Source organism: Aspergillus sclerotioniger, assembly GCF_003184525.1.
Source record: "Aspergillus sclerotioniger CBS 115572 chromosome Unknown BO94scaffold_4, whole genome shotgun sequence".
Taxonomy (NCBI): domain Eukaryota; kingdom Fungi; phylum Ascomycota; class Eurotiomycetes; order Eurotiales; family Aspergillaceae; genus Aspergillus; species Aspergillus sclerotioniger.
In genome coordinates, this window is record NW_020290994.1 from 1336931 (window position 1) to 1364438 (window position 27508).

The 27508-nt window shown below is 52.7% G+C and overlaps 11 protein-coding genes across 11 annotated transcripts; 6 read left to right on the top strand and 5 right to left on the bottom strand.

The window, feature by feature from the left end:
• Nucleotides 1-60: 60 nt before the first annotated feature.
• On the top strand, nucleotides 61-1694 carry BO94DRAFT_610450 (FPP/GGPP synthase family protein; the record flags this gene model as incomplete). The annotated part of the gene is made up of 2 exons (XM_025616609.1): nucleotides 61-482; nucleotides 547-1694. 2 exons carry the CDS (start codon nucleotides 61-63, stop codon nucleotides 1295-1297), a joined length of 1173 nt encoding a protein of 390 aa, XP_025471588.1. The 3' UTR covers nucleotides 1298-1694.
• On the bottom strand, nucleotides 1409-3202 carry BO94DRAFT_572364 (Smr domain-containing protein). The gene is made up of 4 exons (XM_025614918.1): nucleotides 2857-3202; nucleotides 2696-2796; nucleotides 2365-2615; nucleotides 1409-2230 (listed from the first exon to the last, which is right to left on the bottom strand). Exons 1-4 carry the CDS (start codon nucleotides 2891-2893, stop codon nucleotides 1720-1722), a joined length of 900 nt encoding a protein of 299 aa, XP_025471589.1. The 5' UTR covers nucleotides 2894-3202; the 3' UTR covers nucleotides 1409-1719.
• An 886-nt stretch (nucleotides 3203-4088) lies between these two features.
• Nucleotides 4089-4689, top strand: BO94DRAFT_543086 (uncharacterized protein; the record flags this gene model as incomplete). The annotated part of the gene is made up of 3 exons (XM_025613120.1): nucleotides 4089-4104; nucleotides 4163-4277; nucleotides 4395-4689. The coding sequence occupies 3 exons, from the start codon at nucleotides 4089-4091 to the stop codon at nucleotides 4687-4689; spliced, it is 426 nt and encodes a 141-aa protein (XP_025471590.1).
• A 1517-nt stretch (nucleotides 4690-6206) lies between these two features.
• gpaA (guanine nucleotide-binding protein subunit alpha gpaA) lies at nucleotides 6207-8121 on the top strand. The gene is made up of 5 exons (XM_025606666.1): nucleotides 6207-6283; nucleotides 6603-6816; nucleotides 6890-7232; nucleotides 7287-7843; nucleotides 7899-8121. Exons 2-5 carry the CDS (start codon nucleotides 6699-6701, stop codon nucleotides 7940-7942), a joined length of 1062 nt encoding a protein of 353 aa, XP_025471591.1. The 5' UTR covers nucleotides 6207-6283; nucleotides 6603-6698; the 3' UTR covers nucleotides 7943-8121.
• A 792-nt stretch (nucleotides 8122-8913) lies between these two features.
• On the bottom strand, nucleotides 8914-10078 carry BO94DRAFT_582217 (uncharacterized protein; the record flags this gene model as incomplete). Its single annotated transcript, XM_025615465.1, has 2 exons — nucleotides 8914-9777; nucleotides 9920-10078. 2 exons carry the CDS (start codon nucleotides 10076-10078, stop codon nucleotides 8914-8916), a joined length of 1023 nt encoding a protein of 340 aa, XP_025471592.1.
• A 188-nt stretch (nucleotides 10079-10266) lies between these two features.
• BO94DRAFT_531773 (uncharacterized protein) lies at nucleotides 10267-11708 on the bottom strand. The gene has a single exon (XM_025610973.1). It carries the CDS (start codon nucleotides 11389-11391, stop codon nucleotides 10585-10587), a length of 807 nt encoding a protein of 268 aa, XP_025471593.1. The 5' UTR covers nucleotides 11392-11708; the 3' UTR covers nucleotides 10267-10584.
• Nucleotides 11709-12473: 765 nt separating this feature from the next.
• BO94DRAFT_285789 (uncharacterized protein) lies at nucleotides 12474-13171 on the top strand. Its single transcript, XM_025606667.1, has one exon. The coding sequence runs from the start codon at nucleotides 12505-12507 to the stop codon at nucleotides 12895-12897; it is 393 nt and encodes a 130-aa protein (XP_025471594.1). The 5' UTR covers nucleotides 12474-12504; the 3' UTR covers nucleotides 12898-13171.
• BO94DRAFT_285800 (acyl--CoA ligase) lies at nucleotides 13172-15554 on the bottom strand. Its single transcript, XM_025606668.1, has 4 exons — nucleotides 14328-15554; nucleotides 13947-14235; nucleotides 13737-13840; nucleotides 13172-13680 (listed from the first exon to the last, which is right to left on the bottom strand). Exons 1-4 carry the CDS (start codon nucleotides 15386-15388, stop codon nucleotides 13446-13448), a joined length of 1689 nt encoding a protein of 562 aa, XP_025471595.1. The 5' UTR covers nucleotides 15389-15554; the 3' UTR covers nucleotides 13172-13445.
• A 772-nt stretch (nucleotides 15555-16326) lies between these two features.
• On the bottom strand, nucleotides 16327-22244 carry BO94DRAFT_572369 (nucleoporin). The gene is made up of 4 exons (XM_025614919.1): nucleotides 22058-22244; nucleotides 21055-21994; nucleotides 17903-21001; nucleotides 16327-17845 (listed from the first exon to the last, which is right to left on the bottom strand). The coding sequence occupies exons 1-4, from the start codon at nucleotides 22123-22125 to the stop codon at nucleotides 16490-16492; spliced, it is 5463 nt and encodes a 1820-aa protein (XP_025471596.1). The 5' UTR covers nucleotides 22126-22244; the 3' UTR covers nucleotides 16327-16489.
• Nucleotides 22245-22437: 193 nt separating this feature from the next.
• Nucleotides 22438-25145, top strand: BO94DRAFT_485178 (bifunctional anthranilate synthase/indole-3-glycerol-phosphate synthase). The gene is made up of 2 exons (XM_025608976.1): nucleotides 22438-22472; nucleotides 22553-25145. The coding sequence occupies exon 2, from the start codon at nucleotides 22562-22564 to the stop codon at nucleotides 24869-24871; it is 2310 nt and encodes a 769-aa protein (XP_025471597.1). The 5' UTR covers nucleotides 22438-22472; nucleotides 22553-22561; the 3' UTR covers nucleotides 24872-25145.
• A 118-nt stretch (nucleotides 25146-25263) lies between these two features.
• Nucleotides 25264-26701, top strand: BO94DRAFT_572371 (BRCT domain protein; the record flags this gene model as incomplete). Its single annotated transcript, XM_025614920.1, has 5 exons — nucleotides 25264-25438; nucleotides 25530-25736; nucleotides 25796-25861; nucleotides 25922-26025; nucleotides 26170-26701. The coding sequence occupies 5 exons, from the start codon at nucleotides 25264-25266 to the stop codon at nucleotides 26656-26658; spliced, it is 1041 nt and encodes a 346-aa protein (XP_025471598.1). The 3' UTR covers nucleotides 26659-26701.
• Between the last annotated feature and the right edge of the window lie 807 nt (nucleotides 26702-27508).

Sequence of the window (27508 nt, forward strand, 5' to 3'; positions counted from 1 at the left end):
CCGCTCGCGACGATCCCCAGCGATCACATGCAGGATACTGAAACCATTAACGCTTAAGCCATGTCTCCAGAACCTTTCTCCAATCCATCTGCTGAGAGTCCTCCTCAGCCTAGTTTGATCTCCATCCCAGACAATCCCGTAGCCAGTGCGGGCGCAGCTCACCCGGGGAAACCAACCCTCATGGTAACCCCGGCCATGGATCAGGCAGGCCCGAACGAGGGTGGGCTCCTGACAAACACCAATCACTCCCGCACTCACAACCGTAATCGCTCCAGCGTCGATGGGACTAAATACAAAGACGGCCAGTGGACTCCAGAAAATGAGAGGATCGTGCTGGGCCCATACGATTACATGCTCCAACACCCCGGCAAGGACATACGGCGGCAGCTCATCAACGCCTTTGATGTGTGGCTGAAGGTGCCTTCGGAGAGCCTGGAGATCATCACCAAGGTGGTTGCCATGCTCCATACATCTTCATTACTGTAAGCTTCTCTGCCAGGCCCTGAACTGGTCCGGACACCTACCTAACCCGTGGGCCTGAGCTAGGATCGATGATGTTGAGGATAATTCCATCCTCCGACGCGGAATCCCAGTCGCCCATAATATATATGGCACCGCGCAGACCATCAACTCTGCGAACTACGTGTACTTTCTTGCTCTGCAGGAGGTGCAGAAGTTGAACAACCCGACTGCCATCGACATCTACGTTCAAGAGCTATTGAATCTACACCGTGGTCAGGGAATGGACCTCTTCTGGCGGGACACTCTGACATGTCCTAGCGAGGAGGATTATCTGGAGATGGTCGGGAATAAAACCGGGGGACTGTTTCGACTTGCCGTGAAGTTGATGCAAGCCGAAAGCAGCTCTGGAAAGGACTGTGTGAGCCTCGTCAACGTCATGGGACTAATTTTCCAGATCTGCGACGATTACCTCAATCTGTCCAACACCACGTACACGAAGAACAAAGGTCTCTGCGAAGACCTCACGGAGGGGAAGTTCTCGTTCCCCATTATCCACAGTATCCGCTCCAACCCGGGAAATCACCAGCTCATCAGCATCCTCAAGCAGAAGACTAAGGATGAAGAGGTCAAGCTGTACGCAGTGAGTTACATGGAGAGCACTGGCAGTTTTGCGCACACTCGGGGCGTCGTCCGAGAATTGCGCGAGAAGGCACTGGCGCTGATCCGAGACATCGACGGTGAACAACCGGACGGGCCCGATGACGGCGCCATGGTCCGGGCGATTCTCAACAAGATCACCGAGTCAACACTGAGAGAGTGCAGTCAAGAGTCATGATTGATGGGGAGTCATTGCTCACTCGGGGGATTAGCCCAGCCCTCCCCGGTTGGTAGGTTGATTGGATAGTCTTCGTATTTGTGAAGAATGTTGAACATGAAACATTTTGGTCTATTGGGTGCCTTGGATGCATGCACTCGTGGCGTTTCTAATACGAACCCATCTTTCTTTTTGGTGGCCCGTAACAAATGCCCGCCCAAGAAATATTATACGGGAAGATTCTAGAAATGAATCCAACACAACTGAACCCCGGGGTATATGTAATCCACCTGCCAATGCGAGAATGCCAATGCGATCAATCACAGTTCCTACACTAGGACTCACCCCGCCCTATCTGGTCTATACCAATCGAGTCAGATGCCGGCTGACCTAACATCTCCAAACCCGGGACATGATTATAACCCGTCTATCTCCCAATTGCATCACATCACCACACAGCAGGCCTTCTCCAGCTTACGCAATACCTTAGGCAGAACTGCGTTAACCACCTGCTCGATCTCGTCCTGGTTCCCACCCTGCTGTTGTTGTTGTTGCTGAGGATATTGCTGTTGCTGCTGGGGGTATTGCTGCTGTTGATGACTGGGATATTGCTGCTGCGTCTGCTCCTGCTCCGGATGAGGATGAGCATAGCTGGGTTGCTGCTGGTGGCTGGGATGAGCGTAAGTGCCCTGCTGCGCCTGCGCGTGTTGGGGATGAGCATAGCTGCCCGACGACTGCTGATGGTGCTGTTGGTGCTGTTGATGCTGCTGGTAGTGAGGATGCGAGGGCACCGGCGCGGTCGCCAGATCCGCGGGCCCACCAGTAAGGTTCACATAAATACGGCCTGCATTTTCCTCGGTCGCATACTGGAGGCCGAGTTCCAGACAGACTTGTTCCACGCGGGGTTTGATTTTTTGAATGTGGTTGACGGAGTGGTTGCCTTTGCCGACGATTCTGTTTATTTGGTATCGGAGTATACGATTAGTCTTTTCCTCCTCTTTTCCCTTCTTGACGTTTTGCGGGGTATGGGGGGAGGAAGTAGTGTGGATGATTTGATGGGGCAGGGAAAAGGGGGCAAGGAAACTTACACATGAAGATGATCCTGCCCATGCGATTTAGCATATTTAATCCTCTCCTCCAGAATCTCCTCTGCCTCTTCGACAAATTGTCCATGCAGATCAATCGTGTCGGCTGCAACGCGCCCGTCGGCATTGTTCTCGCGGAAGATGAAGTCCGATGCTTGCTTGTTGTAGTCGTCCATCTTGCGGCCGTGGGCTTTGCCTTGTTCGGAGAGTTCTTTGGCTTTGGCACCATCGCCGCTGGAGTAGGCTTCTTGGGACTGGTCATTGAAGGGTTGGTTAGCATTTTTAGAAGCGATTTCGTTGTTGGTTTCAAGGGTAGTGATGACGGTGGAAGTACCCGTTGGAAACATGAGTTGCGCTGCGAGGCTTCTTGACGGGCTAGATCGCGAAGACGGTCGTATTCGGCTTCCGCATCTTGGCTTTGGTCGTGACTGAAGGCTTGGAGGTGGGCGTGTTAGTTTCTTGAGGTTTGTGGTGAAGGTAGAGTATGTATCTTACCCCGAGGCCCCATGTAGGACAGCTCATGCTCGTGCATTTTGAGGGTAAGGGGGACGTATCAATTGCGGGCGGGTATATCAATAATGATAGCAATGGTCTAGTAAGAATGATGAGTCGTAACGATGCTGTCTAGAATGCGCAGGTCTAATCGGAAGAAGGATCGCAATGGCCAACGAGGCTGAAAAGAAGCCGATCGCGAAGTGGATGTCTCGCAGGCAAGTCGGGCTGGCCCTGGGATCGCGGATCGGAGCCCTGGATGGATCGGTGGAGCTGCCATCGGATTGGCCAACGAGCCAGCCAGGGATCGAGGGCGGAATTGTGCAGGAGACTGGTCTGGAGATCCATGGCCTTGCTCATACTAGATAGGTATGTATCTAGTACTACTTTCTCCATGCATGGCGTATGTAGTAAGCCCTTCCTTCAGTTCGGGTTGACCGTACGCACGGTCAGCCACTCATCTCAGTCATCACGAATGCGACGGGCTGCAGATTGGAGATTATAAGCCCAATCCCGAGGATTGAATCCTGCATGCAGCAATCCGAATCCGCCAATGCTGCTACTCTTCTGCAGATTTACCCAGAATAAGCAGGTCGGGTTCGGTAGGTCATCTTCTCAGCACTGACTGTAATAATCTGTATCTAGGCCACTTGGCTGTTCAGCAGAATCGGGAAAGCGTCTACAATAAGGTGCCAACGCTAAGGTCACCAAGCCAGACAGTGTGGAAACCTGGTCAATAGTCTGGCCACGCTCCATGCGCAGATGCGATAAGTGAATCCCGAGCTGCCTTTTAGGGTTATCGGTCGACCGTGACAGGGACTCCAGAGAGGTAATTGGAGAGATTTACTCCATAGTACTTATGTATATCTATGACTCTGATCGCTCACTCGCTGGCATCAACCCGTGGAGGGGTTGTCTGGCACCTCGCCACGAGGAGCTTAGCCAGGGCTACCTACTACCTACTGTGTATAAGGCGAGCAGGCCGAGCACGGCAGAAAGGAGACGACAATCATGCATAGCGTGCGCGGTAAAGAAAGCGACTAAGAAGACTAGACAGTGGGGGGGAAGCTGGTCTCTAGTGACTAGTCTGCTGGCAGAACCACGGATATCGGTTACAGACCTCCATCCGGTAGGGTTCGGTGGAAGCAGAAGAAATCATCTTCCATCCAGCGGGTCTTGCCGCTGCTGGCCTCAAGGGATGCATGCATCAGTTGAGAAATATGATGGTTTTCAAAATGGACGAAATCTCAGGTGTGTATCAGATGAAGAGCTCGATGGGATCCATGGACTGATTCATGTTTCTCATTAGCATCATCATCTTCTTCTTCTTCAACCTCCTGCGGAGAAGCGATCGACGGGCAGTTGCAAGTGGAGATTTACCGTACCGTACCTGGCCGTAGGTACAGGAACGACAATATTCCTCCGTACGCTAATGCCTATCCCAATCTTGAGGCCACCCACCTCCCCCCAATCCACATGGAACGCTGCAGTAGCCTCTTGCTGGCTGTCTATCTAGATAGTATTATCTATACTACATACAGGCAATCGCATCATCGCATGGGAACACTCAACCCCTCTCAGACCTCTCAGACCTCTCAGACCTCTCAGACCTCTCCCGAGACATTCTGGAACGAGCCACCGCGTCACGCATGGATAACCAGTGGCCACGATCCCGTGGTGAGTCGCCCGTACCTGGCGATCGGGCGCTGGGCGCGTTCCGGGCCTCCACCGCGTGGTGGGAACCTGAAACTGCAGGCCTCCTTCACGCCGCGCACCCTGGTCAGGGCCAGAAACGGTCGGCTACTGCGAACTGTTACCTACATACCTAGTATCTAGGCTACTGCTGCAGACTGCAGAAGAGATCTGGATTTCGTCATCAGTGGAGGTCAGCGCTTAGGCTTGGGGATGAAAGATGTTGAATCCATGGCATCAGCTCTTACTACTGGCACACACAGCAGATCTGCGTCATCCGGAAATTAATTCATGCACCTGAATCGTTAATAATAATCTCTACGGCCACAACACCTTGGGAACTAGTTGCACTCTATATTGAATTTAAACCTCTCAGTCTCCAGGTCTCATCAATGGCCGGATCAGCCGCCATGGGTTTGGTGTCTGCGCCGGTGGCAGACTGGTAGCAAGTTCAACAGCGCCATGCTACCATCCATCCTAGCCTGGATCATTCCACCGTGCCAGCCAAGGCTGACTTCCCGGGGCGCGCCATCCGAAGTATTGCCAGGTGCTTATACTTGCCTCGGAATAATAATATATGGACCTTCGCCATCTCATGCCACGATCTAACCACCGGGAGGAGCAGCAAGATGGAGGCAATAATTCCTCCGTAAGCACTTACACTTCCAGCGCCTCTGGGATGCAACAAACTTAGACCCAGCCGCCCGTCGAAAAGGAGAGGGCTATTGGCGCATTACCATTGGATCGTGCCGGTTTTCCCTCCACTGCCACCCCTTACCCGCACCACCAATCAGCCGCTGCAATGGGGGTCGCCATCGCCTTTTACCAGACGAGACGTCTCCACTGCCCCCTATTGCTGTGCTCCAGTCAGCGTTTCTTATAGGTTGGAACCGGGTCAACTTATCGTTCCAGAAAAAAGAGGGAATGGGAAATTGGAGAACAGCGTAAAGAAAAACTAAAATTAAAAAAATTAAAAACAAAAAAAGAGAAGAGTTAGATACCTTTCCTCAGGCCTATGCCCCGTAGTAGCAGCAGGTACCGACTCCGGTTTCCTCTACCGTATCAGCCTGCTGCAATCTTTCCCTTCCCCCCCTCCCTCCTTTTCCCGGTCGTCTTGCTTCTGCTTCTCTCTTTGGCACGCTCTCAGACTGCCTCAGAACCGACCTCACCTTCCAATCCTTCCTTCTCTCTTGGCCCCTCTTTTCCTTTGCCCGACTGAGTCTCTTTCCCCCCCCTTACACCTGTTGAGCTTAATCCTTTCCCTCCGACCTTCAGCCTCGCTCGCTTTCTCTCTCCCCGTCAATTTCCCATTCTCTTTCCTTTCCTTTCCCTTTCGATCGTGTCTCATCCATTCCCCTCCTCTTCGGCCCCAAACCCTCACGGATCGGGATAAACGAGCATCTACTATCATAATCCCTGGGTCGACTTGGTCTTTTCTTTTCTTTTCTTTTTTTATTTCTCGTCCCTTCGCTCTTCTTCCCTACTATCTACTACAACCGGCTTTCTTGCTGGATTAACCTTGTTCGACCACCGCGCGATTGGTGTATTCCTGTTCCACCTTCCTTTCGCCTCCTTTCCGCCTAGTCCCAAAGGCTCCGCGCTTATATTTGATTTTTCCCCTGCCGCCCGTTCCTTTTGCGTCCGCTCGGCCTTTAGTAATAATACCATCCCCGGTTTAATTCCATTCTTCTCATTCTCCTCCTTCGTCGGAGTCTGATATATCAAGTTCTCGAGCAAGGTGAGTGGCTCTTCCGCCATCTGGTCCTCCCAGTTCCCACATCCTCTGCCCCGGAATCCTCATGGTGGACGGTGCTCTCAAGCCTTCCGGTTGACGCATCAGCTGCACCTCCTTGCGTCAGCACGATCTGCGACCCTGGGAAGGCGGCGGCTGCTGCTGCTGCCTTCTTGCTTATCCTTGATTGGGTTCCAGTTGGTTGCCCTTTGGATGCTGATTGTGGCTCGTCCCGTATTCAATCACGTTCAATGCGGGCAGGGCTTTGCTTCATTACAATCTTACAGTACGCGGAGAATTCCCTGGCTGACATCCTCGCGGACAGGCTCGCTACTCTTGACGCTCACTACCAATCACCACCACCCCCGCCACACATCATACTTTCCATCAATTACTCCCACGTTCCTTCATCACCGCCAAAATGGGTTGTGGCATGAGTACCGAAGACAAGGAGGGCAAGGCCCGTAACGAGGAGATCGAGAACCAGCTCAAGCGGGACAAGATGATGCAGAGGAACGAAATCAAGATGCTGCTGCTGGGTATGCGCCTTCTATCCCCGTGTATCCTTCGGGTGGCCTTCGTTGGGACGCGCGATTAATATTGTCTTCACAGGTGCTGGAGAGTCCGGAAAATCGACCATTCTCAAGCAGATGAAGCTGATCCACGAGGGTAGCTACTCCCGCGATGAGCGCGAATCTTTCAAGGAAATCATCTACAGCAACACTGTCCAGTCTATGCGCGTCATCTTGGAGGCTATGGAGTCGCTGGAGCTGCCCTTGGAAGACGCTCGCAACGAATACCACGTGCAGACCGTTTTCATGCAACCCGCTCAGATCGAAGGTGACAACTTGCCCGCAGAGGTTGGCAATGCCATTGGCGCTCTGTGGCGCGATAGTGGTGTACAGGAGTGCTTCAAGCGGTCTCGCGAATACCAGCTGAATGACTCCGCCAAGTAGTAAGTGGTGCATCTGCTCGGTCTCCTCGGAGCCGCTGTTAACCGAACTTTCAGCTATTTCGATGCCATCGACCGTATCGCGCAGCCCGACTATCTTCCCACGGACCAGGATGTTCTCCGCTCGCGTGTCAAGACAACCGGTATCACGGAGACAACGTTCATTATCGGCGACCTGACGTACCGCATGTTCGACGTCGGTGGTCAGCGTTCGGAACGTAAGAAGTGGATCCATTGCTTCGAGAATGTCACCACGATTCTTTTCTTGGTCGCCATCTCCGAATACGACCAGCTGTTGTTCGAGGACGAGACTGTCAACCGTATGCAGGAAGCGCTTACCCTGTTCGACTCGATTTGCAACTCCCGTTGGTTCGTCAAGACCTCGATCATTCTGTTCCTGAACAAGATCGATCGCTTCAAGGAGAAGCTGCCCGTCAGCCCCATGAAGAACTACTTCCCCGACTACGAGGGCGGTGCCGACTACGCCGCCGCGTGCGATTACATTCTCAACCGCTTTGTCTCTCTCAACCAAGCCGAGCAGAAGCAGATCTACACCCACTTCACATGTGCTACGGATACCACGCAAATCCGTTTCGTCATGGCCGCAGTTAACGGTAGGTCCCTGCATGCTCCCGATTAAGTCAGCGATAAAAGACTGATTGTGACCAGACATTATCATCCAAGAAAACCTGAGACTGTGTGGTCTGATCTAATGACCGGTATATTTCGATCGAGTGACAATTTCTCGACATTTAGACCGTATGCTATGTGACTTGTAATCTTGTCTTTTGCTCTTTGTCATACCATGTCGCAATTTGTTTTTTTTTTTTTTTTTTTTTTTGAGAGACCCTGGCGTTGAGACATTCACTTGTCTATTTTACTAATTCCCTATTTCCTTTGTCTTGAAATGATATCTAGCCGGCTCTTCGTTATCAGCATTACCGATATCCTTCCCATGACACAGAGCAGGAGTTGTTTCCCTTTGCCATTTCCATTTTGTTTCCTTCTCTGTGAGCAGCGGGCCCTCTGTGGATGTCCACCGAGTTTGCGGGTTGTCAGAACCCGCGCTTCCGTGTCTTCTTTTCTGTACCCATGGGATTCCCGCGTCGTTCGATTTTTCTGCTCCAAATCTTCCTCCGTGTCTGCGCTCCCCTGACCCCTCCTTCCGCTTTTCGTGTCTTCTTTTTGCCGCTGGATATCCCATCATCTCTTGGTGCCCTCATCAGCAATTCTGTGTGTAACCATATATCACGCATTCTCATATTGGTCTCACGTGCACTGGGGAGGCAATGAACGACGACAGGGCCATGGGCATGGGAGAATGGCAGGGTACGCTGAATATCATGTCTTTATTCTCATGTGTCATGCCGGGTCGGTCATTGGGTCATAAGTCAGAGTTAAAGATTGTGGAATACGTCTTCCGTCGTATGCGCTGTAGCGTAGGATAGATGGGTTGGATCTGCAGGATAGACGAAAATAAAAAATGGGTATAGCTATATTAGATTGCCGTGATCAAACTCCGCTTTAGCAATGTTTACATCCGTCTAGATTAGAAAGCCAGCCAGTAACTGCGAGACGAAATCCGCACAGCGGATACGTGAACCACCCCCCAACAGCCCCAACCAAGCATGCACACTACATACATACACAGTATGGCAGCGGCAGCAATAAAAGCCAAGGCATATCAGAACCTCAACTTGGGACCCAGAAAGACGATCAGTATCGCCACCACCCACAGCCCGAAGATCCATGCATACAGCATCATCCGTCCCCACCAGCCCTTCCCCTCCGTCATCCGCCGCAGCATGCCCATGCGCCGCTCCGCCGCTTGCATACTACCCGTCGTACGGTCCAGCCCGTCGACCGCCCGCGACAGAACGGACTTCTCCGCTTCCAGGGAAGAATGGAACGCCTGCGACGATGACTTCAGCTGCGATGCCAGCGCAAGTAGCGAGGACGTCAGGTCCTCCTGTTCTGCGCGGTGAGAGGAAAGCGTGTCTTCTGTGGCTTGCAGCCGGGCGGTTGAGGACGGGGACGAAGGCTGTGGGGAGGAGGGGGTTTCATGGAGGGAAGATCCGGTTGCGGTTGCTGTGGGCGAGGTGGTGGTGGGTGCATTGGATCTATTTCGAAGTGTACTAGATGATGATGGTGGAGGTGGAGGAGCGGGAGTTGCCTCCGGAGGTGGAGGTGATGTTTCGGCCGTGGTCGTTGTTGGAGGCAAGGTGGCTGCTGTGGGTTCTCTGCCTTCTGGAGCGTTGTCGCGATCATCTCTTTCCTCGTTTGAAATTTCGTCGGTCGTGCTGCCCTCCTCTGGGGTGCCGAGAAGGTCTTCGCTATCTAGGGAACTTTCTTCATCTTCCTCGTCGATGTGGTGGGCGGGTCGGGCCTCAGCTTCGGAGCTAAGTTCGTCTAGGACATTCTGGAGTCGTTTGAGGATCTGTCGTTTGCGTGCTATGTCGGTTTGCAGGTCATTGCGACGATCGGTTGTCTTGATTTGGGGGACAGTCTGTTCGAGGCTTTGGAGATTGGTGCGGGCGTATTCTATGTTCTTTGGGGTGTGTTAGTTTGGGTGGAGATGGTAGAAGGGTGGGAGAGATGTGCTGGTTGTAGGTTCATATCTAGGTTCAGAATGTAGAGACGTAGTGTGCATGTGTGCACCATGCAGGAGGAGAGGGGTAATGTAGACGTACTGCTCCAACTCTCATGCGCTGGTATTCTGACCGGCGTAAGGGCTTCAAGTCCGCGGCTGAGGAGAGGAGATTATGCTCGAGACGGGCGAACAGGCGAGAAAGGTTGAGGATGGCGAGGTCCGGGGAGTCCGGAGACGAGGCATATGTCGTGAGGGTCATCTTCTTTGGACCTGCTGGTCTAGTCTGGCGAAGATGGGGAGGAGGGGGAAGAGTTGGGCATGAGATCTTGTTGGCATCTGGTGACGGGGTTCCTGTAGATCGGCTGACTCAGCCACATAGATAATCCATGTGCCTCGCTAGCCCCAATCGGGCATGCACGAACTATAGCGACAACGAGAGAATCCCGCCATCATTCTTCTTCCTCTTCTTCTCTTACCATCCTCGTGGAGGTCATCAATCGTCATTGAGTGCTAGAGCTACCTGGTCCAAGAAAACCTAACCCACAATCTGCCGCCCTTTTGGGCGCCGTCCTTGGGGACCGGCGCCTCATGCTACCAGCCCGAAAATAAGAAGCGCATCCTCCCGGGAAAAGAACATGGAATGGGACTGCGAAAAGCCAAGAATCAAGATAGTAGGAGAGAAGAAGAAAACAAAGGCAAAGATAACGCCCGAAAGGAATCAAAATGCATCAGTCTTGAAGGAGAAAACGTCACACCACCTGTCAGCTAGCTGTACTCGATCATCAACCGTCGCCAGGACCGCTCCCCCTCCTCATCCTCATCGTGCAGGAATTGAACTGCATAGCCGCATTTTTGGGAGGGTTGGGGCCCGATAAGGTTTGCGATGCTGGGGACCCCCTGTTCGTGGCTTCGGGCATGCCACTGGGCCGGCGCCAAAGACCCGGTCTGTCGCGGAGGATCTGACACAACGATGGCCCCGTGAGCTAGCCCTTCTTCAAATGACGGGTCACCGAGGCGATCATCCATGGCCGCGGTGGGTGCTGCTGGATGACGGTCCTGCCCAGGGGCGGAGGCGGCACGCCCGAGCGACGACGGCACCAGATGATCCTCCGGCGGATATGATTGCTTTGTCCAGTTAATCCGCTCCCGGGCCAAAACAGCAGCCAGATAACCACTGGAAGGCAAGGGAGACGAATGGGACAGGGGGTGCAGGATATCACAGGCAGACGGGAAGGGACCAACGCTGTGGGAGGCTGGGTCTTTGAGATAGGCGACGCCGTAGCCGTGGACCTGGCCCTGGCCCTGGCCCACTGCTGCATTACTGCCGACGGGCTCTTCTTCGCCACCACTACCAATACCACCATGGCCACGCTTCTCGGACAGATACGATGGCGGTGGATCCATCATTTGTCTCTCTAGCGGTGCGTAGGCGTAGGATCTATAGGCTCGACGGTGGAGGCGCTGCACTAGTAGGACCAGAATGCAGATTATGCTGGCAACCACGTATAGAATGGCGAGAAAGAGGATCCGGAGGTCTTTCGGATCTACCCATTCATTGTTCAAACAGCTCATTGCAGCTGGTTTCCTATTGTGTTGGCTCCCACTGGGGTTCAGCAGGTTTCCAGGGCCGCACACACAGACACACGCTTCCTCCCGTCGTCGGAGGATGCACGGTTGGGTTTCTCTGGGGGCTCAGTAAGTACTGGGAACACCTATTGCTGGGGAGAACTGTGCAACCCGCAAGATCAGGAAGAGTAATTTATACCGAATACTGGGATCTCTCGAGGGATAGATCCGGCGGTGGTGACTTTCTATCTAGAACTGATTTGTCTGCGAGGGAGGAAGAGGCACAAGGTGGACAACAGAAGGTCCAGGCACGTCGTAGAGCAGTCGCAGAGACACAGGCCAAATTGAAAAGGAGCCCGATGGTTACGCCGACTTTTTTTTTTTTTTTGTCAAAGATGAGATCTGATGATACTTATAACTGAGACCAGCATGGCGCAAGCAATGTGCATCAACAAATCAAAAAGAAAACTTATCACTGGTCTCAGAAGGACCCGGTGAGGGAATTCCCATAGTCTGATATTATATTCAGGGAGAAAGGAAAGCGACTCCACCATGCAGGGACATCTACACTCGTATAGTGGGATCGCAGCATGTTTTGAAGCTCGGTTTGCGACTTCGATCTAGGCTACGTATGGGCAGAGGAGATGAGAGAGGGGGGCGCCCCTCCAGGTCCAGCTCTGTCATGCTCAGCCACGAGAGCTTATGCAGTAAGTCGAACCCACGGGAATGGGGGCTCCAACTGCAGTGCACCACCGTCATAGGACCAGGAACGTCTGGATGCAAGGCAGGTTCAGCTGTCCAGCTGGAGCGCCACATTCAGTACATCGGCTGGAGGAGAGCCAAGGGCCCGCTCCTAGTTCACTAGGGGGCCTTTTAGCGAGAGCTACTCCCCTTAGCACGACGACTACGGACTATAAGGCGACCTGGTCCGGGTGAGGCTCGAACACTGGCCAGCCCCGACGAGACCACCAAGGAGGGCCGCCCCTCAAGACAGAGTAAGGCCGAGAGGGGAGTGGAGTCGGCGACAACGAGAGTGGAGGAAGTCGTTGGACTGGTCCAGTTTGAGATATACAAATTCCCACGGCCAAAGATAGGGATTCCCCGGTCAGGTGTGGTCAGATGTTCGGCGTAATATTACGGGGTAACTTACCGGGGCCTCGTGATCTTGGCAAAGTTGCCGGCGTTGTAGTAGTACGGACTCGTCACTCTCCTTCTCTCTCCTTCCAACTTCCCTCTCCCCATCTCTCTCTCTCTCTCTCTCTCTCTCTCTCTCTTCTTCTCCCCTCCGTCTGTTCGTGGCTTCGTCTGTCCGTCGCTCCCCATTGCCTTTCATGGCCCGTCTATTTCAGCTGCGCCTCCCCGGAAATGATCGTCTGGATTCCCGCAGATCCAGTTCGACTTCCACGGTTACCGGCTTCTGACCCGGTGGGGATTCGAGAGCATAGTTATCAGCTCGCCATCTCAGAGTGGGTTCGGGGTCTCAATGAGACATTCCTGAGTCCTGACATTTGACAGGGACAGGCTGCCACCTGTCTTTCTGGTTTTGGGGATGGCGACTCATTCAGGAACGAGATCCGCCGCTGGAGCCCCAGTGTGGCGGTGCTATCGGCGATCAATGTGGCGCCGATGTGCCCTGGGCGCCCCTCCATTGCCCGGTCTGCTCCCAAGTCCCAACACACAACGCACCATTGTGGCCCGGAACCATTCTCCATCGACCGCTATCCACTTTGCCTGGATTTGACGGGCCTGTCATAGTGTATCGTCGCGATTTTATCGCCCCAATATCCAAGCCTATCTACGACCCAAGTACCGGGTTCTCCCCCAACGCACGCCGGCGATCTAATATTGAAGCCCCATATCTATATATTATTTCAAATACTACGCTGCACTGTACCCCACTAATGGCGATGTACAAATCTGGAAACTCCCTCCCCCCTCTCTCGGTTTGGCGCTCCTCGATGGCCACCAATGGGGACGCCACGTACCTACGTGGGAAAAGGTGATTAGACGGCGAACTGGATTCGGGCAAGTGCAATATGAACTTGATGGTCCAGCCCAGTCTACAGTCTAGCGGCGATAGTGTCCTTCCGCATCTCCTCCTTAGCTCGTTCGCGGAGGGACTTTCGCAAGATCTTTCCCGAGGGGTTTTTCGGGATCGCATCGACGAAGATTACACCCCCGGTAATTCGCTTGGTTGCGGACACTTTTCCGTCCATGAAGCCCACAATGTCCTTCTCGGTGGCGGTTTGTCCGGGTTTTAGTACAACATATGCCCGCGGACACTCGTCGTCATTCCTATTCGCCAACATCGCATTAGCTCGTCCTTCGAGATGGAACCACCAACAACTCACCTGGGGACGCCAATTACTGCAACGTCGGCCACCCCGGGATGCTCCAACAGAAGAGCTTCTAGCTCGGCCGGTGCGACTTGGTTGCCTTTGACTTTGATTAACTCCTAGCGCAAAGATTCCAGTCAGCATCGCGCAACACGACAGAAGCAAGGTATTGGATATCGGGTTTCGCCGCAGGTGGCAAGCCAGGTTTTTGCTCCCTCAGCTTACCTTTCTCCGGTCAACTACATGGAATTTGCCGCTGTCGTCGATGAAGGCGATGTCTCCTGTCTTCAACCATCCATCCTCCGTCTTGGTCTCCCTCGTTGCTTGCGGGTTTCGCCAGTAGCCCTTCATGATATTGTGGCCTCGGACCCAGAGTTCGCCGCGCTGGTTACGTCCCAACTCCGTCACGCCATCTTCAGCCATTATCTTCGCCTCACAATTGGCATTCAGCTCTCCAACTGATGCCGAATCTGATCTCAGATTGGGGTCCCAGCCCAAAAGTGAGCACGTAGTTCTTGCGGAAGAAAATTCTGTTAGCCTGCAGGTCTTTCGCCACCAAGCGTACGCAAACACCGGGTTATTGGTCATCAGAACACCTGTACATACTCAGTCATGCCCCATCCTTGTTTGACATTGATGCGTCCGGGCTCCCACAATGCCTCGATCTCCACGCAGACTTCTCTCCCTAGCGGCGCGGCGCCGCTGAACACACCCTCCACGCTGCTCAGGTCATATTTGCCGCTCCGGACTGCAGGATGCTTGGCCAATGCAACCGCCACTGGTGGGACCACGATGAGGTCGCTGATGCGGTACTTCCCCGTGTATTCGAGCACCTTGAGAAAGTCGAATTTGGGCATGATGTAAACGGGCACGCCCCGCTGTAGGGCAGCCGCGATGAAGATAGCTTGCGCCATGGCGTGGTACATTGGAAGGAAGCAGAGCCAGCGTGTGCGGCCTTGCTTTTCCCTAAAGTTCGGGTGGAGGTAGAAGAGATGGTTGTACTGCATCATATTGGCGACATAGTTCTTATGCGTGATCTCCACTCCCTTGGGTTTCCCGGTCGTGCCACTGGAATAGTTCAAGGCGAGGGTACGATCGGCCATCTCCGGAGTGGACAGGTTTTCCCAAATGAACTGGCTGCCCTCGTCAACGGACGCGATCAGCTCGCCCCAATAGCGGTAGCCCTTCACGCCTTGTCCTTGGCCATCGAACACGGCATTGTTGAAGACAAATACGCGATCTTGGCCTACCCCAGCCAGCCTCGCTGCTTCAATTCCCATGTCCAGACTCGCCTCCGCGCAGATCAGATATTTTGCGCCAGAATCTTGCAACTGATACGCCAGCTCCCTGGCAACATAGGTGGGATTCGCGCCGGAGAAAATGCCACCGGCCATGGTGGTTCCGAGGAACACAACGGGGAAGAATATGTCATTGCCGGAGAACAGCAGCACGCGATCGCCCGTCTGCAGCCCACTCTTGAGCAACCCCGCTGCAAACCGTTGACACCATAGTCGGAAGTCGTGTGTCGTCAGGTAGTGTGTATCAGGGCGTGCCGCCTCCGAGAAACACCGATGCGTCTTGGACAGAGGATGCGTAGGCGACGTAAGCAACGCCGACGCCAAATCCGTATTCGGGATATCAAACTGCCAGCGTGATTTGAGCGGCATCTCCGTAGTGTATAAGTCTCTCGCCGTGTACTATGCTGCTAACTCAGTAACCTGTCAATCGTCCGTCACTGGAAAACACAACCCGGATAAAACAGTCAGTCAATCTCACACTAGCAAGCCAAAGAAAAGCAAAGGCAGGGGATTAAAAAAATCAAGGAACAAAGCAAGTCCCCCAGCCCGATATATAACCCCAACACAAGCGCCCCCTGCGATGCATAACCATTCATAAACCCTCACTCGAAACCAATGGGGTTGGCCATCCAACCAACACCCAAATGCCAACCCCAGATCCCTGCTTTTTGGGTGTTGGTTACTCCATCCGAGCTACGTGGTTAGCTGAGCACGCAGAGCTCTCCCCGCAGTTTGGGGAGGGGGTCCGCAGGACGATCGGTTATTCGGTCGGTTATGTGGTTGATCGACCCGAGGAGGAAAAAGAGAGGGGGTGCTCTTTCTTTCTCCCGAGGTGCTTTTGGGTTGGGTTGGGTGATTGGGTGGCAATGATACGTACATGTAGGTGCACGGATGTTGAAAACCTGTGCACTTGGGGCGTAGGTTCTCAGGGTGTTTGGTTGGGGGTATCTAGATAGGTAAGGGGATTGTGTCGGTGATTGTGCTTGTGCTTGTGCTTGTGCTTGTGTACATGTGTACATGTGTATGCAGACAGGGAGGGGTGAGTGTTTGATGCATTGCATCATCATTAAGCGGGTGTTTATTTCCGTTGTGGGGAGTTTACTGTGTATCATTGTACGGTTTGAGGGAGGTATGGAGTACGGAGTGTCAATCCTAGAGATAGGTATCTAGTAAGTACTAGATAGGAGTTAGGAATAAATGAAGGTGGGACAAGGGCGGCTGCGTGCAGTAAGGTTAAGCAGGGGAAATACGATACCCAACGGGCAGTACGCAGTAGTATAAGCTTCCATGGAAATTTGTATATTTTACGAGATCTACACTCCCGTCACACCAAGTATATGCATGCTAGAGTTGTATTGAAAAGAGGAAAAGCAGGAAGAAAGAAAAGCAGCCCCTAAGTCATTGACCAGATAAACCATAATGAAATGAGAAAAACATCCAACCCCTTAAACAGCTATAAAGACCATTTCATTACGCCTCGTCACCATCACCCCCCAGGCACGCCAAGGTTGCCTTCAGCTCGCTCACAATCTTCTCCTCCAGCCGACTTTGCGCCCCTGAGGCGGCGTCGGCCGGCTTCTGGCGAGCCAGCTCCAGTTCCTTCTCGCTAGTCGCGATGATCCGCGTCCGGAGACTCTGCTTCCGTTCCAGGAGCTCTTCGATGTCCTCCTTCACTTGTGCTTTGTCCCACTTCAGTTCTTGGATTGACTGTGCGTCAATTCCGAGGCTGGCTCCTGCTTCGCGGAATCGGGATAGGATGTACGAGATGAGCGCGAGCGAGTATGCCTCGGAAGCCATGCTCAGGCTGATCCGGCGGGTCGGAACAGCTGTGCGACCGGCAGTGAAAGATTCGGCGGCTCGTTTGAGTTGGCCTTCGAATTGGTTGAGGAAGGCGGCTACTTCTGGCGCACTGCGGACGACGTGGTAGAGGAGGTTCAGACACAAAGGAAGGATCCCGGCTGTCCAAATGGAGTACAATCGAGGCACAGGGTCGAATGGGCCGAATCCATTGGAATCTCGCAGGATGTTCGTGAGACGGCAGGTGGAGAGGCGGACCAGGACCACCTCGACCGCTAGGTGTTCCGCTAGCATAGGGATGGTGGACATTTTGACGAGTAGAGACATGCTGAGCTCGCCGTAGACGGGGTCACCGGCCACTGCAAGCTGATCGGCCCACGAAAACAACGACGTCGCCAGTCTCGCGGTGTCATTGTCAGCAATGTGGTAGACGATGTGCTCAAACAAGCGGTCAACGTGCTTCACTTGTAATGAGCTCTGCAGGATGGCGATGAGGATGGCGAAATCTTTCGGCGTGCACTTGTCTGGTTGGTCATGCAGGTACGTGGTCAAGGCCTTGAACCCTTGCGCCACCACCACCTTCACAATCTCAACAACGATACCCAGGTCTGACGATACCTCGGGTTTCTTGGTAAGAATCCCAGGCGCTGTTCGAGAAGGCGAGTCGAGGTGGAACTGGAGAGTGAGGAAGAGGACATTAAGAAGCGATCGGTAGTACTCGGTGTCGTCGTTGATCAACGCCTCCTCATACGTGGCACGACGAGTGCGCAAGGCATCCCATACGGCCTTGAGAAGACCAAAGACTTCAGCGCCGTTTGCTCCGATCGCAACTAGTCGCTGGAGCAGAGCTTGAGCGAAGTCTACGCGAGTTTGTTGGATTCTCTCGAAGATGGCCTCTTGGGGAACGCCCCTGGTGTTGGCTTCAAGGCAGCTCTGCACCACGATGGCCATCGATTTTTGAACCTCGCGGTCCATCATGAAGTCCGCACAGTGCTCGATGGCGAAGAACTTCCAACTATGGAGAAGACTCTGCAGAACGCCAAAGATTAGCTATTTTACATCCCATGGGTTTTGTTCAGAACCTACCACTTGCGCCTCGACCAGAGACAAATTAAGATTGGCCCGCTGGAATTCTTCGGCAAACCCTTGATTGCGACTTCCGGTCCACGCGAAATCGTAAGAGAGGAGCTTCTTGCCGAGGTCGATGTCGTAGTAGTATTCTTGGCCGAGATGACGAGGCTGCAAAGAGGTTCGCTTGAAGTCGATGAGCTTGCACCCGGGATATCTCATCTCAAAATTCTTTTTGAGGTTGGCATGGAGCGATGCATTGTACCCTGACACTTCAACCGCGTCTTTAGCAAACCAAGACACGAGTGGAATCAAGGTCTTGTAGAAGCCTTTGTCATGCATTTCCTTGGCGGAATGCAGGTAAACGGCGCAGATATCGGCCACGACAGCTGCAACTCGAGTAGCGAAGATCTGGTTAACCACGGACAGAAACGATATTTTCAACTTCGAGACGTAATTCACGAGACTGGTGAAAAAACTGGCGTGTTTCTTCAGTGCCGGGGTGGCCCACGGCCAGTTTTCCTGCGCATGAGAGATGAACTCAAGTAACGAGACAGCCAGCTGAAGGTCAAGCTGTTCAATATGCGATAGCATGTCGAGTGCAATCTGCAGGAAAGGGGCACCCCTCATCGCCACGCTCTTCTCTTTGTCGGTTTTCTTCAGCGACTGGCGGGGCGACGTGCCCGTAAGGATGTAGACTGCCAGCCACTGTTGGCGCTTGCTGACAAGAGTTGAGAGCAAGTTCCAGATGGACAAGTGCAGCTTGGAGTCGCTAAGAGGCTTGTCAAATTGCGACAGGACATCGAGAAAGAGACAAGCGGATTCCGCGCCCAAATGGCCGACCAAGGACGGCGGCTCATTGGCCGGGTCCAGGGCTGCGCCTGCTATAAGGGCGTCAAGAAGTGAAGCGACCGGGCGTCGATAGACATCGTCCGAGGCATACAGTTTGACGAGAGCGGGGGTGGCCTTAAACAGTTGATCTTCCAGCAGTGATAGTGGCTGCCCCGTGAGTTGTGCCGCCTGTAGCAGCCTAATCGAAAGCTCCAAGGTTGCTAGCACCTGCTTTTGAACGAGAGTCATGTAGCGGAGGTACAACGTCGAAGGGGTCTGGAGGCCATCGACAATGAGGCGAAGGATGGAATTGAAGGGTAGATCGGCGGCCGACTGTGGCCGTAAGACATCGAGGAGATACTTGGCCGATGAGGAAAAGACGCCCGTGATCTTCGTATCCAACTTGGTAATTTCGTTGGTGCCGTAAGCATAGTAGAGGATCTTTTCAAATGCCGTTGGAAGTTTCGTGGTAATCGCGAGCCTCTGTTCTGGCACATTGAACCTCCAATTGCCACAGCTATTGTAAACCTCCACCATAATCCGCACGAAGTTCAGCAGAGTTCCTCTCATCATATGAGATGGAACGCCCGCGGTCCAGTCGGAGGCCAGCATTGTTTTGCCATTGGGACCATTCGGGCTCCGTCTCAAAACTGCACGGGAGGAAGCATCATCAACAACAGCCTCAAACAACTGGACGCAGCCCAGCAAGAATGGGTAATCGCCCGACGTCACTTCTGTAGCAGAAACGATCGCCGTCATGATGCCACCCTTGCCATCGGAGCCTAGCAGGCTACTGCGAGAAAGCAACGGCCATACTCTGCCCGGCAGAACATCGATGAGACTGCAGATAAAACGCAGGCAGGCAATCGTAGACTCCAGGACGGTCTCAGAGCCCGCTCTGGGCCCAATATTGGATAGATTACGTTCGAAAATCTCAAACACCAACGAGATAATGTCGCTTTGGCGGGATAGCCCATCGCTTGCAAGCTCCAGGATTCTTTTGGCACTTGAACCGTCACCATTCTGTACTGGCGAATCCTTGACCGCAAAGAGAAGGTCGGCTAGTAGCCCTATTGAGTCAGCAACGGAGTCTTCTCCATAGCCTGATGAGAAACCCCCACGCTCATTCCATTCCTCTAGCCAACTTCCGAGGTAACTCAGACAAGAATACTGGTGATGCCACATGACAACTGCCGGACGTGACTCGGAGACGACTTGGCCAATTGCTGCAGAAGGGATTTGTGACGAGCCTGTTACAACCAAGGCATTACTGACCTCCTGCTCGGTGATCTGTCTTCGGGGAGATGAGCCGACCATTGGCAGTGACTGAACGAGGGTAACAAAGTTCGCGTTCTCGTCCTCTCGAATCGTTTCGTAGCCTTGGAATCCGGGGGGTACGACCTGCGTAAATGAATCCATGTTCTCTAATTCGCTAAGTATGTCCGGAAGGCCTTCCTCGTTGACCAGATCTTTGCTGACCAATGCGCGGCACAGCTTCAAGAAGGGCACATTTTCATAGGGAAAGCGAGAACGCGCTATCCGAAAGATGTTGTCCATCATGGAATCTTCCCTCAAAAAGATCGAACGAGGGTCGCTGGCGGAGTTCGACAGGGCACCCTGAAGCCACTGTGTTTCTGCTGGCGGGCCCTGAAGAATTGCCAGGATGGACTCCACGATCTCCGGGGAATAGTCCAGATACACGACGGCGATGCGGACGAAATCTAAGAGTATAACTTGAACCCATTGACTCGTCAAAAGATCATCAACTGCTGAAGCGGTTCCAACTTTGGTGGCCAGGATAAGGATTGTTTCAAACACGGCGTCCCTCATCACATCTGAAGTCAGAAAACTTATCGACTCATCTGCCGTGAAATTATGAGCACGCGCGTTCTCAAGCAACTCCTCGTATAAAGACAGTTCTGAAGTCCGAGAGGAACTCGCGTGAGGTGTATTCGACTGAAAGGAATCGACTGCACTGTGGAATTGTTCCAACTCCCGACTCTCTTTGTCGTTGAGCGCAAGTTCTCTCATGGTATGCAAGACCAGTCCCCAGGAGAATGCGGCTGGGTTAGCAGTCTTGGCATCTACACCTGCTGTCAAGAAAATCTCGTTTATCTGGCCAATCTCCTCCTTACAGAGGTAGTAGGGTGCCTTGGCAGACAGGCTTCTCTTTGAAGAATCGGTGATAATCGAGGGAACCGACAGTGGTAGCTTCATGAAGGCAAGTGTTGTGAGAGAGACGAAGCCCTGAAGTGGCACCAATAGCTCCATGGGCTCCTGACATGGCTTCTCAAAGTCAGTAAAATGCCACCCGGGGAGCAGGGTAACGCGGTACTCACAACTCGTAGCGGTTCCAAAAAGCTGTTGTCGACCATCAAACGAAGCCAAGAGAGCAAAAGATCCGCAGCAGGGACCTCTGTAGACGCTTGAAGCTGCAGGAACAACATCTGCACTATATGTATTATTTCCTCAACTAGAGTAGTCGCCCGCAGATCTTCCACTTCCTGGTTGCACTCGGTAGCGCCTAGCCAGCCAGCATCACCATCTAGTGAAGACAATCGACTTCGCACAGCTTCAATGCACCCCTGGTTGAACGTGCGCCAGCCTTCGCCCTCAGACTTTTCTTTGAATATTGTGGCGCCCAACTTGCACAACAGCTGACCATGACGGTTCGAGGGTTCCTGGGAGGCAACGGTATCCTGATTGTCGCTGAGATATAATCCAAGTAGCTTGCGTGCTAGCTTGACGACGTGGCTTCTCTCCGAAAGATATAAGTTGCGCAAGCGCAGACGGCGGCTGGTCTCTGAAGAGAAATCGGAGGCATCATCGTCACGGGCTGCTTTCCGGTTGAGAATTTCAGCAAATGCAGGCCCTGCGAGAGACACGCGGAGATTGTCGCCTCCTGCTGCACTTTGGAGGCTTGTTGTTTCCTCGTCGGCAAATCGAGTGAGAAGGCGCGTGGCAGGTCGGTTCTGCCATTCAAGAATTGTTAACCGAAGCGCGCTGGTCTCATCAATGCCCGCCTTTTCGCTCAGCCATGAAGCATCAGCTTTGATTTCCTTCAAGTCGTACGATGCTTGCGCATTTGTCTCCACGTGGATCGCAGCTGTCTTCGATTCGAAGTCCGACTTCGATTTCGCGGATGGGGAAGGGAAGGCGTTGAGGCAATTCGAAAGAATCTGGACGCTGTCGGGATGCGACAAGAAGGCATGGAGCTTCTCTACATCTTCGACGTTATTGTCAATACTGCAGGTGTGAAGGAAGGCTCTCCTCCAGGACCTAATGGAGGATGAAGTGTTAGCAGCTATTCCTCAATGGTAGAGACGAATGGAATGCGCGTACAGAAGCTGAACGTCCCCGGAGAAGCACTTGTCCAGGGACGGGAAATAGGCTTCCGGGACGGGAGCCATTGGCGAGACAGCTATATCATTCTAGATGCCCGATGTGCTGCGAGAAGGGAGTGCTGCTCGCGAGGGTCCAAGGCGACAGAGACCCGGAGCAGATGGGGAGGTTTGTAGTTGATTCAACGATAAACACGCAGAGCTCACAGCTCAAAGGCGGGAACCCAAGAATATTATTGCAGCAGCGGGTTTGGCTGGCGGTCTCCGGGCGGTGAGCGGAAATTTTGCGCCGTTTGCCTGCCCGCCCCGATCGGGAAGGTGATCCACCGAGGTTCTGACTCAGGCTCGCCGTCCGAATCGTCCATGTCTGTTCCGCTGCCACTTTACTCCGATAGTTGCCAATCCCACGCAAAAAGGTGAGTCTGTGAATGTGGGCGCTGCATTTTCATCGCCTGCCTCTCTGATCTGAGACTAATCCATCTTTCATTCTACGCAGACTCTCGTCATGGCAGACTCCGGGCTTGTCGATCACTCCCCCCACCATCCCACCAAGGCCGAGAAGCTGGGCACCGCATCGAATGTCATCCTAATCGATAACTATGACTCGTTCACCTGGAATGTCTACCAATACCTGGTCCTCGAGGGCGCTACCGTCAATGTCTTCCGCAATGACCAGATCACTCTGGAGGAGCTGATCGCCAAAAAGCCCACCCAGCTAGTCATCAGCCCGGGTCCTGGTCACCCCGAGACTGACGCTGGTATCAGCAGCACCGCAATTCAGTATTTCAGCGGCAAAATCCCGATCTTCGGCGTGTGCATGGGACAGCAGTGTATCATTACTTGCTTTGGCGGAAAGGTGGATGTTACCGGCGAGATCCTGCATGGCAAGACATCGCCCCTGAAGCATGATGGCAAGGGTGCCTACGAAGGGTTGCCCAGTTCACTTGCTGTCACTCGCTACCATTCGCTGGCTGGTACTCATGCGACCATTCCCGATTGTCTGGAAGTATCATCTTCCGTCCAGTTGGCGGATGACAGTAACAAGGATGTCATCATGGGCGTGAGACACAAGCAGTTGGCTGTGGAAGGAGTTCAGTTCCACCCCGAGAGTATTCTTACCGAACATGGACGCACCATGTTCCGGAACTTCCTTAAACTTACGGCAGGTACCTGGGAAGGCAATGGGAAGCACTTCGGGGAGCAGGGCAGCACCTCCAAGGTCGCTGTGCCCTCGAGTACTGCCCCCAAAACGGATAAGAAGTTGTCCATCTTGGAAAGGATTTACGATCATCGGAGGGCCGCTGTCGCTGTGCAGAAGACCATCCCATCTCAGCGACCAGCAGACCTTCAGGCTGCCTACGACCTGAACCTGGCTCCTCCCCAGGTCTCATTCCCGGCTCGTCTGAGGCAATCGCCTTACCCATTGTCTCTCATGGCAGAAATCAAGCGTGCCTCTCCTTCCAAGGGCATGATTGCGGAAAATGCTTGTGCGCCCGCGCAAGCTAGACAGTACGCAAAGGCCGGTGCCAGTGTCATCTCTGTGCTTACGGAGCCTGAATGGTTCAAGGGCAGCATTGATGACTTGCGCGCCGTTCGCCAAAGCCTGGAGGGCTTGACGAACAGACCTGCCCTTCTGCGAAAGGAGTTCGTTTTTGATGAATACCAGATCCTGGAAGCTCGTTTGGCCGGCGCTGACACTGTCTTGCTCATTGTGAAGATGCTCAGCGTTGAGCTTCTTACTAGATTATACCACTACTCTCGCAGCCTTGGAATGGAGCCTCTGGTTGAAGTGAACACGCCCGAGGAAATGAAAATTGCGGTCGACCTTGGGGCCGAGGTGATTGGTGTCAACAACAGAGACCTTACCAGTTTCGAGGTTGATCTCGGCACCACTAGCCGACTCATGGATCAAGTGCCCAAGAGCACCATCGTGTGCGCCCTCAGTGGAATTTCTGGACCAAAGGATGTGGAGGCTTACAAGAGCGAGGGCGTGAAAGCGATCCTCGTGGGAGAGGCCCTTATGCGGGCAGCAGATACGACTGCATTTGTTGCTGAGCTCCTTGGAGGCACGACACACAACATTCCCAAGGAGTCTAGAAGCTCGCCATTAGTTAAGATCTGCGGTACCCGATCCGAAGAGGCGGCTCGAGCCGCGATTGAAGCTGGCGCAGACCTCATCGGAATGATCTTGGTTCAAGGACGAACGCGATGCGTCCCTGATGACGTTGCACTACGGATCTCTCAAGTGGTCAAATCTACCCAGAAGCCTGCTAGTCAGACTTCTCAAGGGACACAAACTGCGGCATCTGTTGAGTACTTTGATCACTCCGCCAGAGTCCTTCGTCACCCTAGCCGGGCGCTACTGGTTGGCGTCTTCCAGAATCAGCCTTTGGAGTATATCCTGGGTCAGCAACAGAAGCTGGGTCTCGATGTTGTGCAACTGCACGGATCTGAGCCACTAGAGTGGGCCAAGTTGATCCCAGTACCTGTCATTCGCAAGTTCGGTCTCGACGAGCCCGCAATTGCCCGCAGGGCTTATCACTCTTTGCCGTTGTTGGATTCCGGCGTAGGGGGAACTGGTGAGTTGCTGGATCAATTGCGCGTCCAGACGGTTCTTGAAAAGGACAGCGGCTTGCGTGTTATTCTAGCCGGTGGTTTGGATCCTACGAATGTTGTGAGCATCGTCCAGAAGCTTGGGGAATCTGGTCGCAAGGTGGTTGGTGTGGATGTCAGCTCTGGCGTAGAGACCGACGGCTCTCAGGATCTCAACAAGATCCGGGCCTTTGTACAGGCTGCCAAAGGTCTTCAGCTATAAGTCATTTTCATCGTCCGTTCAGCATGTGATACATAAACCTTGTTAAGTTTTTTCTGTGATCACCTTTTCGGGGATCAATTTCCTTCTTGATACCTTTCAGGTCCTCTGTGGCCTTGATTCAAAATGTCACGAACACTTCGATATTATAAATGTTTTCCGGCTTACAATGGCCTCACTATTCCGTGACATTGAGAACAGCTTCACTTTACTCGCGTAGGACCTTCTAGTCACTCACTAAAGCATACTTGTATCTATCACCTTGCTCTATACTAAGATCTTTACCTCAACTTCCTTCAGTCTCCTTCATGCTTAATCCCTCACAGACCCCCCGTCCATCTCAACCTTCCCAATAACGCCCGTCGAATCCTAAACCTTACCCCCCGATCAAAAAAATGGGCAAGACCTTCAAAAACATTCACGCCAGCTCCACCGGCAAATTCGACGGCAACTCGGACAAGATCCCGCAATGGATCCGAGCCAACGGTGGACAATACTCCAAGGAAGTTAGCGAGGAGATCACACACCTGATCGCAACAAAAGAGGCATTCAAGGATAATGTCGAGGCGGGTATGAGGCTTCACCTCCCTCTTACCCTCTTCCTTTCTTGATTCGAAGTCCAGTAGGGAAAGTCCAGTAGGGTATATCTAACATCAGATAGTCCGCAAAGCCAAGCGATCTAGGAATATCAAAATCGTCTCATTCGATTGGCTAGAAGATTCGCTTTTGTCCAAGAATCGAAGGCCAAAACGTGAGAAGGAATATCTATTAGAAATTATTCTCAGGAATGAAAAGAAGAAGAACAAGAGGAAAGCAGACGAGAAAGCGCAACGGAAGGAGATTGGGGAGGAGAGGAAGAAGTGTGCGGGTGAGCATTCTCTTGTTGTCTAAGGGGATGAGTCTTCTGCTAACGATATGCTGCTTTAGGGAGATCGAACACCGAAGATCCCTTCAGAAAGAAGAAGAAGGGGGTAAAAGCCGGTGCAGCAGTGTGTACGTTGTTCTTTTTTTGTTCCTGAAGGCTGGAGATGCTGATACGTATGGGGAATTTAGCAAAATATCATCTCTACACAGACAAGGAAGCGAGGGTCACGTACAATGCTACGCTTGCGCGATTTATGCTGCTCAGGAATTCGAGGGAGAAATACTTGGTCAAGGTGAGGAGACTCTCGTTTTCTATGTTTTCATGTCGGTATACTAGCCATTGTCATTCCGATTGCCGGAATATATCTTACCGGCAGGGGAGGGAGAAAGATAACTCTGCTCTATAGGAAATATGCTAATCGGGGAAATGCTTGAAGATCTACGAATCGAACAAGGAACCACATGTCTACGCGACTCATCTAGAGTACAGCCGTATCGGGAAACAGCAGAGCGAACTCTTGACTCCGCTGAAAGCAGATCGAGATGCTGCAGTCAAGGCGTTCAAGACGTTTTTCAAGGACCAAACGGGTATGGAGTGGGAGAAAAGGCTGAACGGTATCTTTCCCTCGCCAAAGAGAGATGCCGATGGCAATCTACTGCCCTCCCACGAGGGCTGGTTCTCCTACGAGATTCAGGGGAGCTTGATATCGAATTTTCTTCGTGAGGAGGTGGTCAAGGTACCCGGCCATGGCTCGATGGTGGAGAAACATGACCATCCAGTAGATTTGCAAGGCGTGAAAAACAAGCCGGATCAGGAACGAGACGGCGAAAGATCAGACGGCGACTTGAGAAGTATATATGATTTGACTGGCTCTGACATTGAGATTTTGAGCACCTCTGCACGGGGAAAGATTTCGTTCGGTTAGCCCCCCTAACTATGGCCGGAGCTGACTCTTTGTTGCCTGGGTTATAATCCCAGTGGGGATATCTGGTTGCAATGCAATACAGATAATCTAGAAACTGCCTTTACCACCTATACTTTTCTATTGATTCCCAAACCCTAATGCCAAGACACGCTAAGCCATAAATAGCAATAATAGGGAACAACTATGTTCCTGTTAATTACAATTCCGGTACTGAATTCTAGTGTTACGTCACACTGTGTACCGGTCTAGAAGGTTCCTTGCAAACCAGTCAAACATTAGGAACCAGTGCCTGTCGGATTTGGCAACCTCCCAACATTTCCCCTATCATATCTAAATAGAGTCGTGGTATTACTTATTCTGCTTTACCAAGACGGCGGGGCTCTAGTTACATTATTCTGTCGGAGAATTGTGACACCTATGACTTTACTCATCTTCATATTGGGCCTGTGAGCTGGTGCACCTCCTGGCAGATTGTTGAACTGGATCCTGGCGCTTTGCAGGCTAATATGCATGTGTTGATTAGGCTCCTCGGTAGCATTTCTTGCCTCGAGGGTATGACGTTCAGTCCTTGTAGTGATGACTACCCCTCTCAGTTTCAATACCTCGGCCCATGGGAAGAAACGCCGACGCATGCGTCCACCCCTAGTTATTACAGTCGTGAAGGCACGCTATCCGTGTTTAGCATTTCGTCGGACCATGTCGAAATGACGCAGAGGACGTGTCAGGTCACCCCGCAGTCTGGAGGGGTGTGTACAAGACAATGCGTTGTCCAGGCCCACTCTGTCGCCATGATGGCCAGTATGATTGGAAAGACTATGGGGAAAGAACATTACAAATCGGGAATGCCACC

Excerpts from the sequence above, each read along its gene's own strand:
- BO94DRAFT_572364 (XM_025614918.1), bottom strand. The coding sequence starts at position 2,893 with ATGCACGAGCATGAGCTGTCCTACATGGGGCCTCGGG. Across the intron at positions 2,797-2,856 it reads GTCCTACATGGGGCCTCGGG|CCTTCAGTCACGACCAAAGC; the intron begins GTAAGATACATA and ends CCCACCTCCAAG. Across the intron at positions 2,616-2,695 it reads GCAACTCATGTTTCCAACGG|TCCCAAGAAGCCTACTCCAG; the intron begins GTACTTCCACCG and ends TTCAATGACCAG.
- gpaA (XM_025606666.1), top strand. The coding sequence starts at position 6,699 with ATGGGTTGTGGCATGAGTACCGAAGACAAGGAGGGCAAGGCCCGTAAC. Across the intron at positions 7,233-7,286 it reads CTGAATGACTCCGCCAAGTA|CTATTTCGATGCCATCGACC; the intron begins GTAAGTGGTGCA and ends CCGAACTTTCAG. Across the intron at positions 7,844-7,898 it reads CGTCATGGCCGCAGTTAACG|ACATTATCATCCAAGAAAAC; the intron begins GTAGGTCCCTGC and ends GATTGTGACCAG.
- BO94DRAFT_531773 (XM_025610973.1), bottom strand. The coding sequence starts at position 11,391 with ATGAGCTGTTTGAACAATGAATGGGTAGATCCGAAAGACCTCCGGATC.
- BO94DRAFT_285789 (XM_025606667.1), top strand. The coding sequence starts at position 12,505 with ATGTTCGGCGTAATATTACGGGGTAACTTACCGGGGCCTCGTGATCTT.
- BO94DRAFT_285800 (XM_025606668.1), bottom strand. The coding sequence starts at position 15,388 with ATGCCGCTCAAATCACGCTGGCAGTTTGATATCCCGAATACGGATTTG. Across the intron at positions 13,841-13,946 it reads ATGTAGTTGACCGGAGAAAG|GAGTTAATCAAAGTCAAAGG; the intron begins GTAAGCTGAGGG and ends TCTTTGCGCTAG. Across the intron at positions 13,681-13,736 it reads GCAGTAATTGGCGTCCCCAG|GAATGACGACGAGTGTCCGC; the intron begins GTGAGTTGTTGG and ends GTTGGCGAATAG.
- BO94DRAFT_572369 (XM_025614919.1), bottom strand. The coding sequence starts at position 22,125 with ATGGCTCCCGTCCCGGAAGCCTATTTCCCGTCCCTGGACAAGTGCTTC. Across the intron at positions 21,002-21,054 it reads TTTTGGAACCGCTACGAGTT|CCATGTCAGGAGCCCATGGA; the intron begins GTGAGTACCGCG and ends GACTTTGAGAAG. Across the intron at positions 17,846-17,902 it reads CTCTGGTCGAGGCGCAAGTG|AGTCTTCTCCATAGTTGGAA; the intron begins GTAGGTTCTGAA and ends GGCGTTCTGCAG.
- BO94DRAFT_485178 (XM_025608976.1), top strand. The coding sequence starts at position 22,562 with ATGGCAGACTCCGGGCTTGTCGATCACTCCCCCCACCATCCCACCAAG.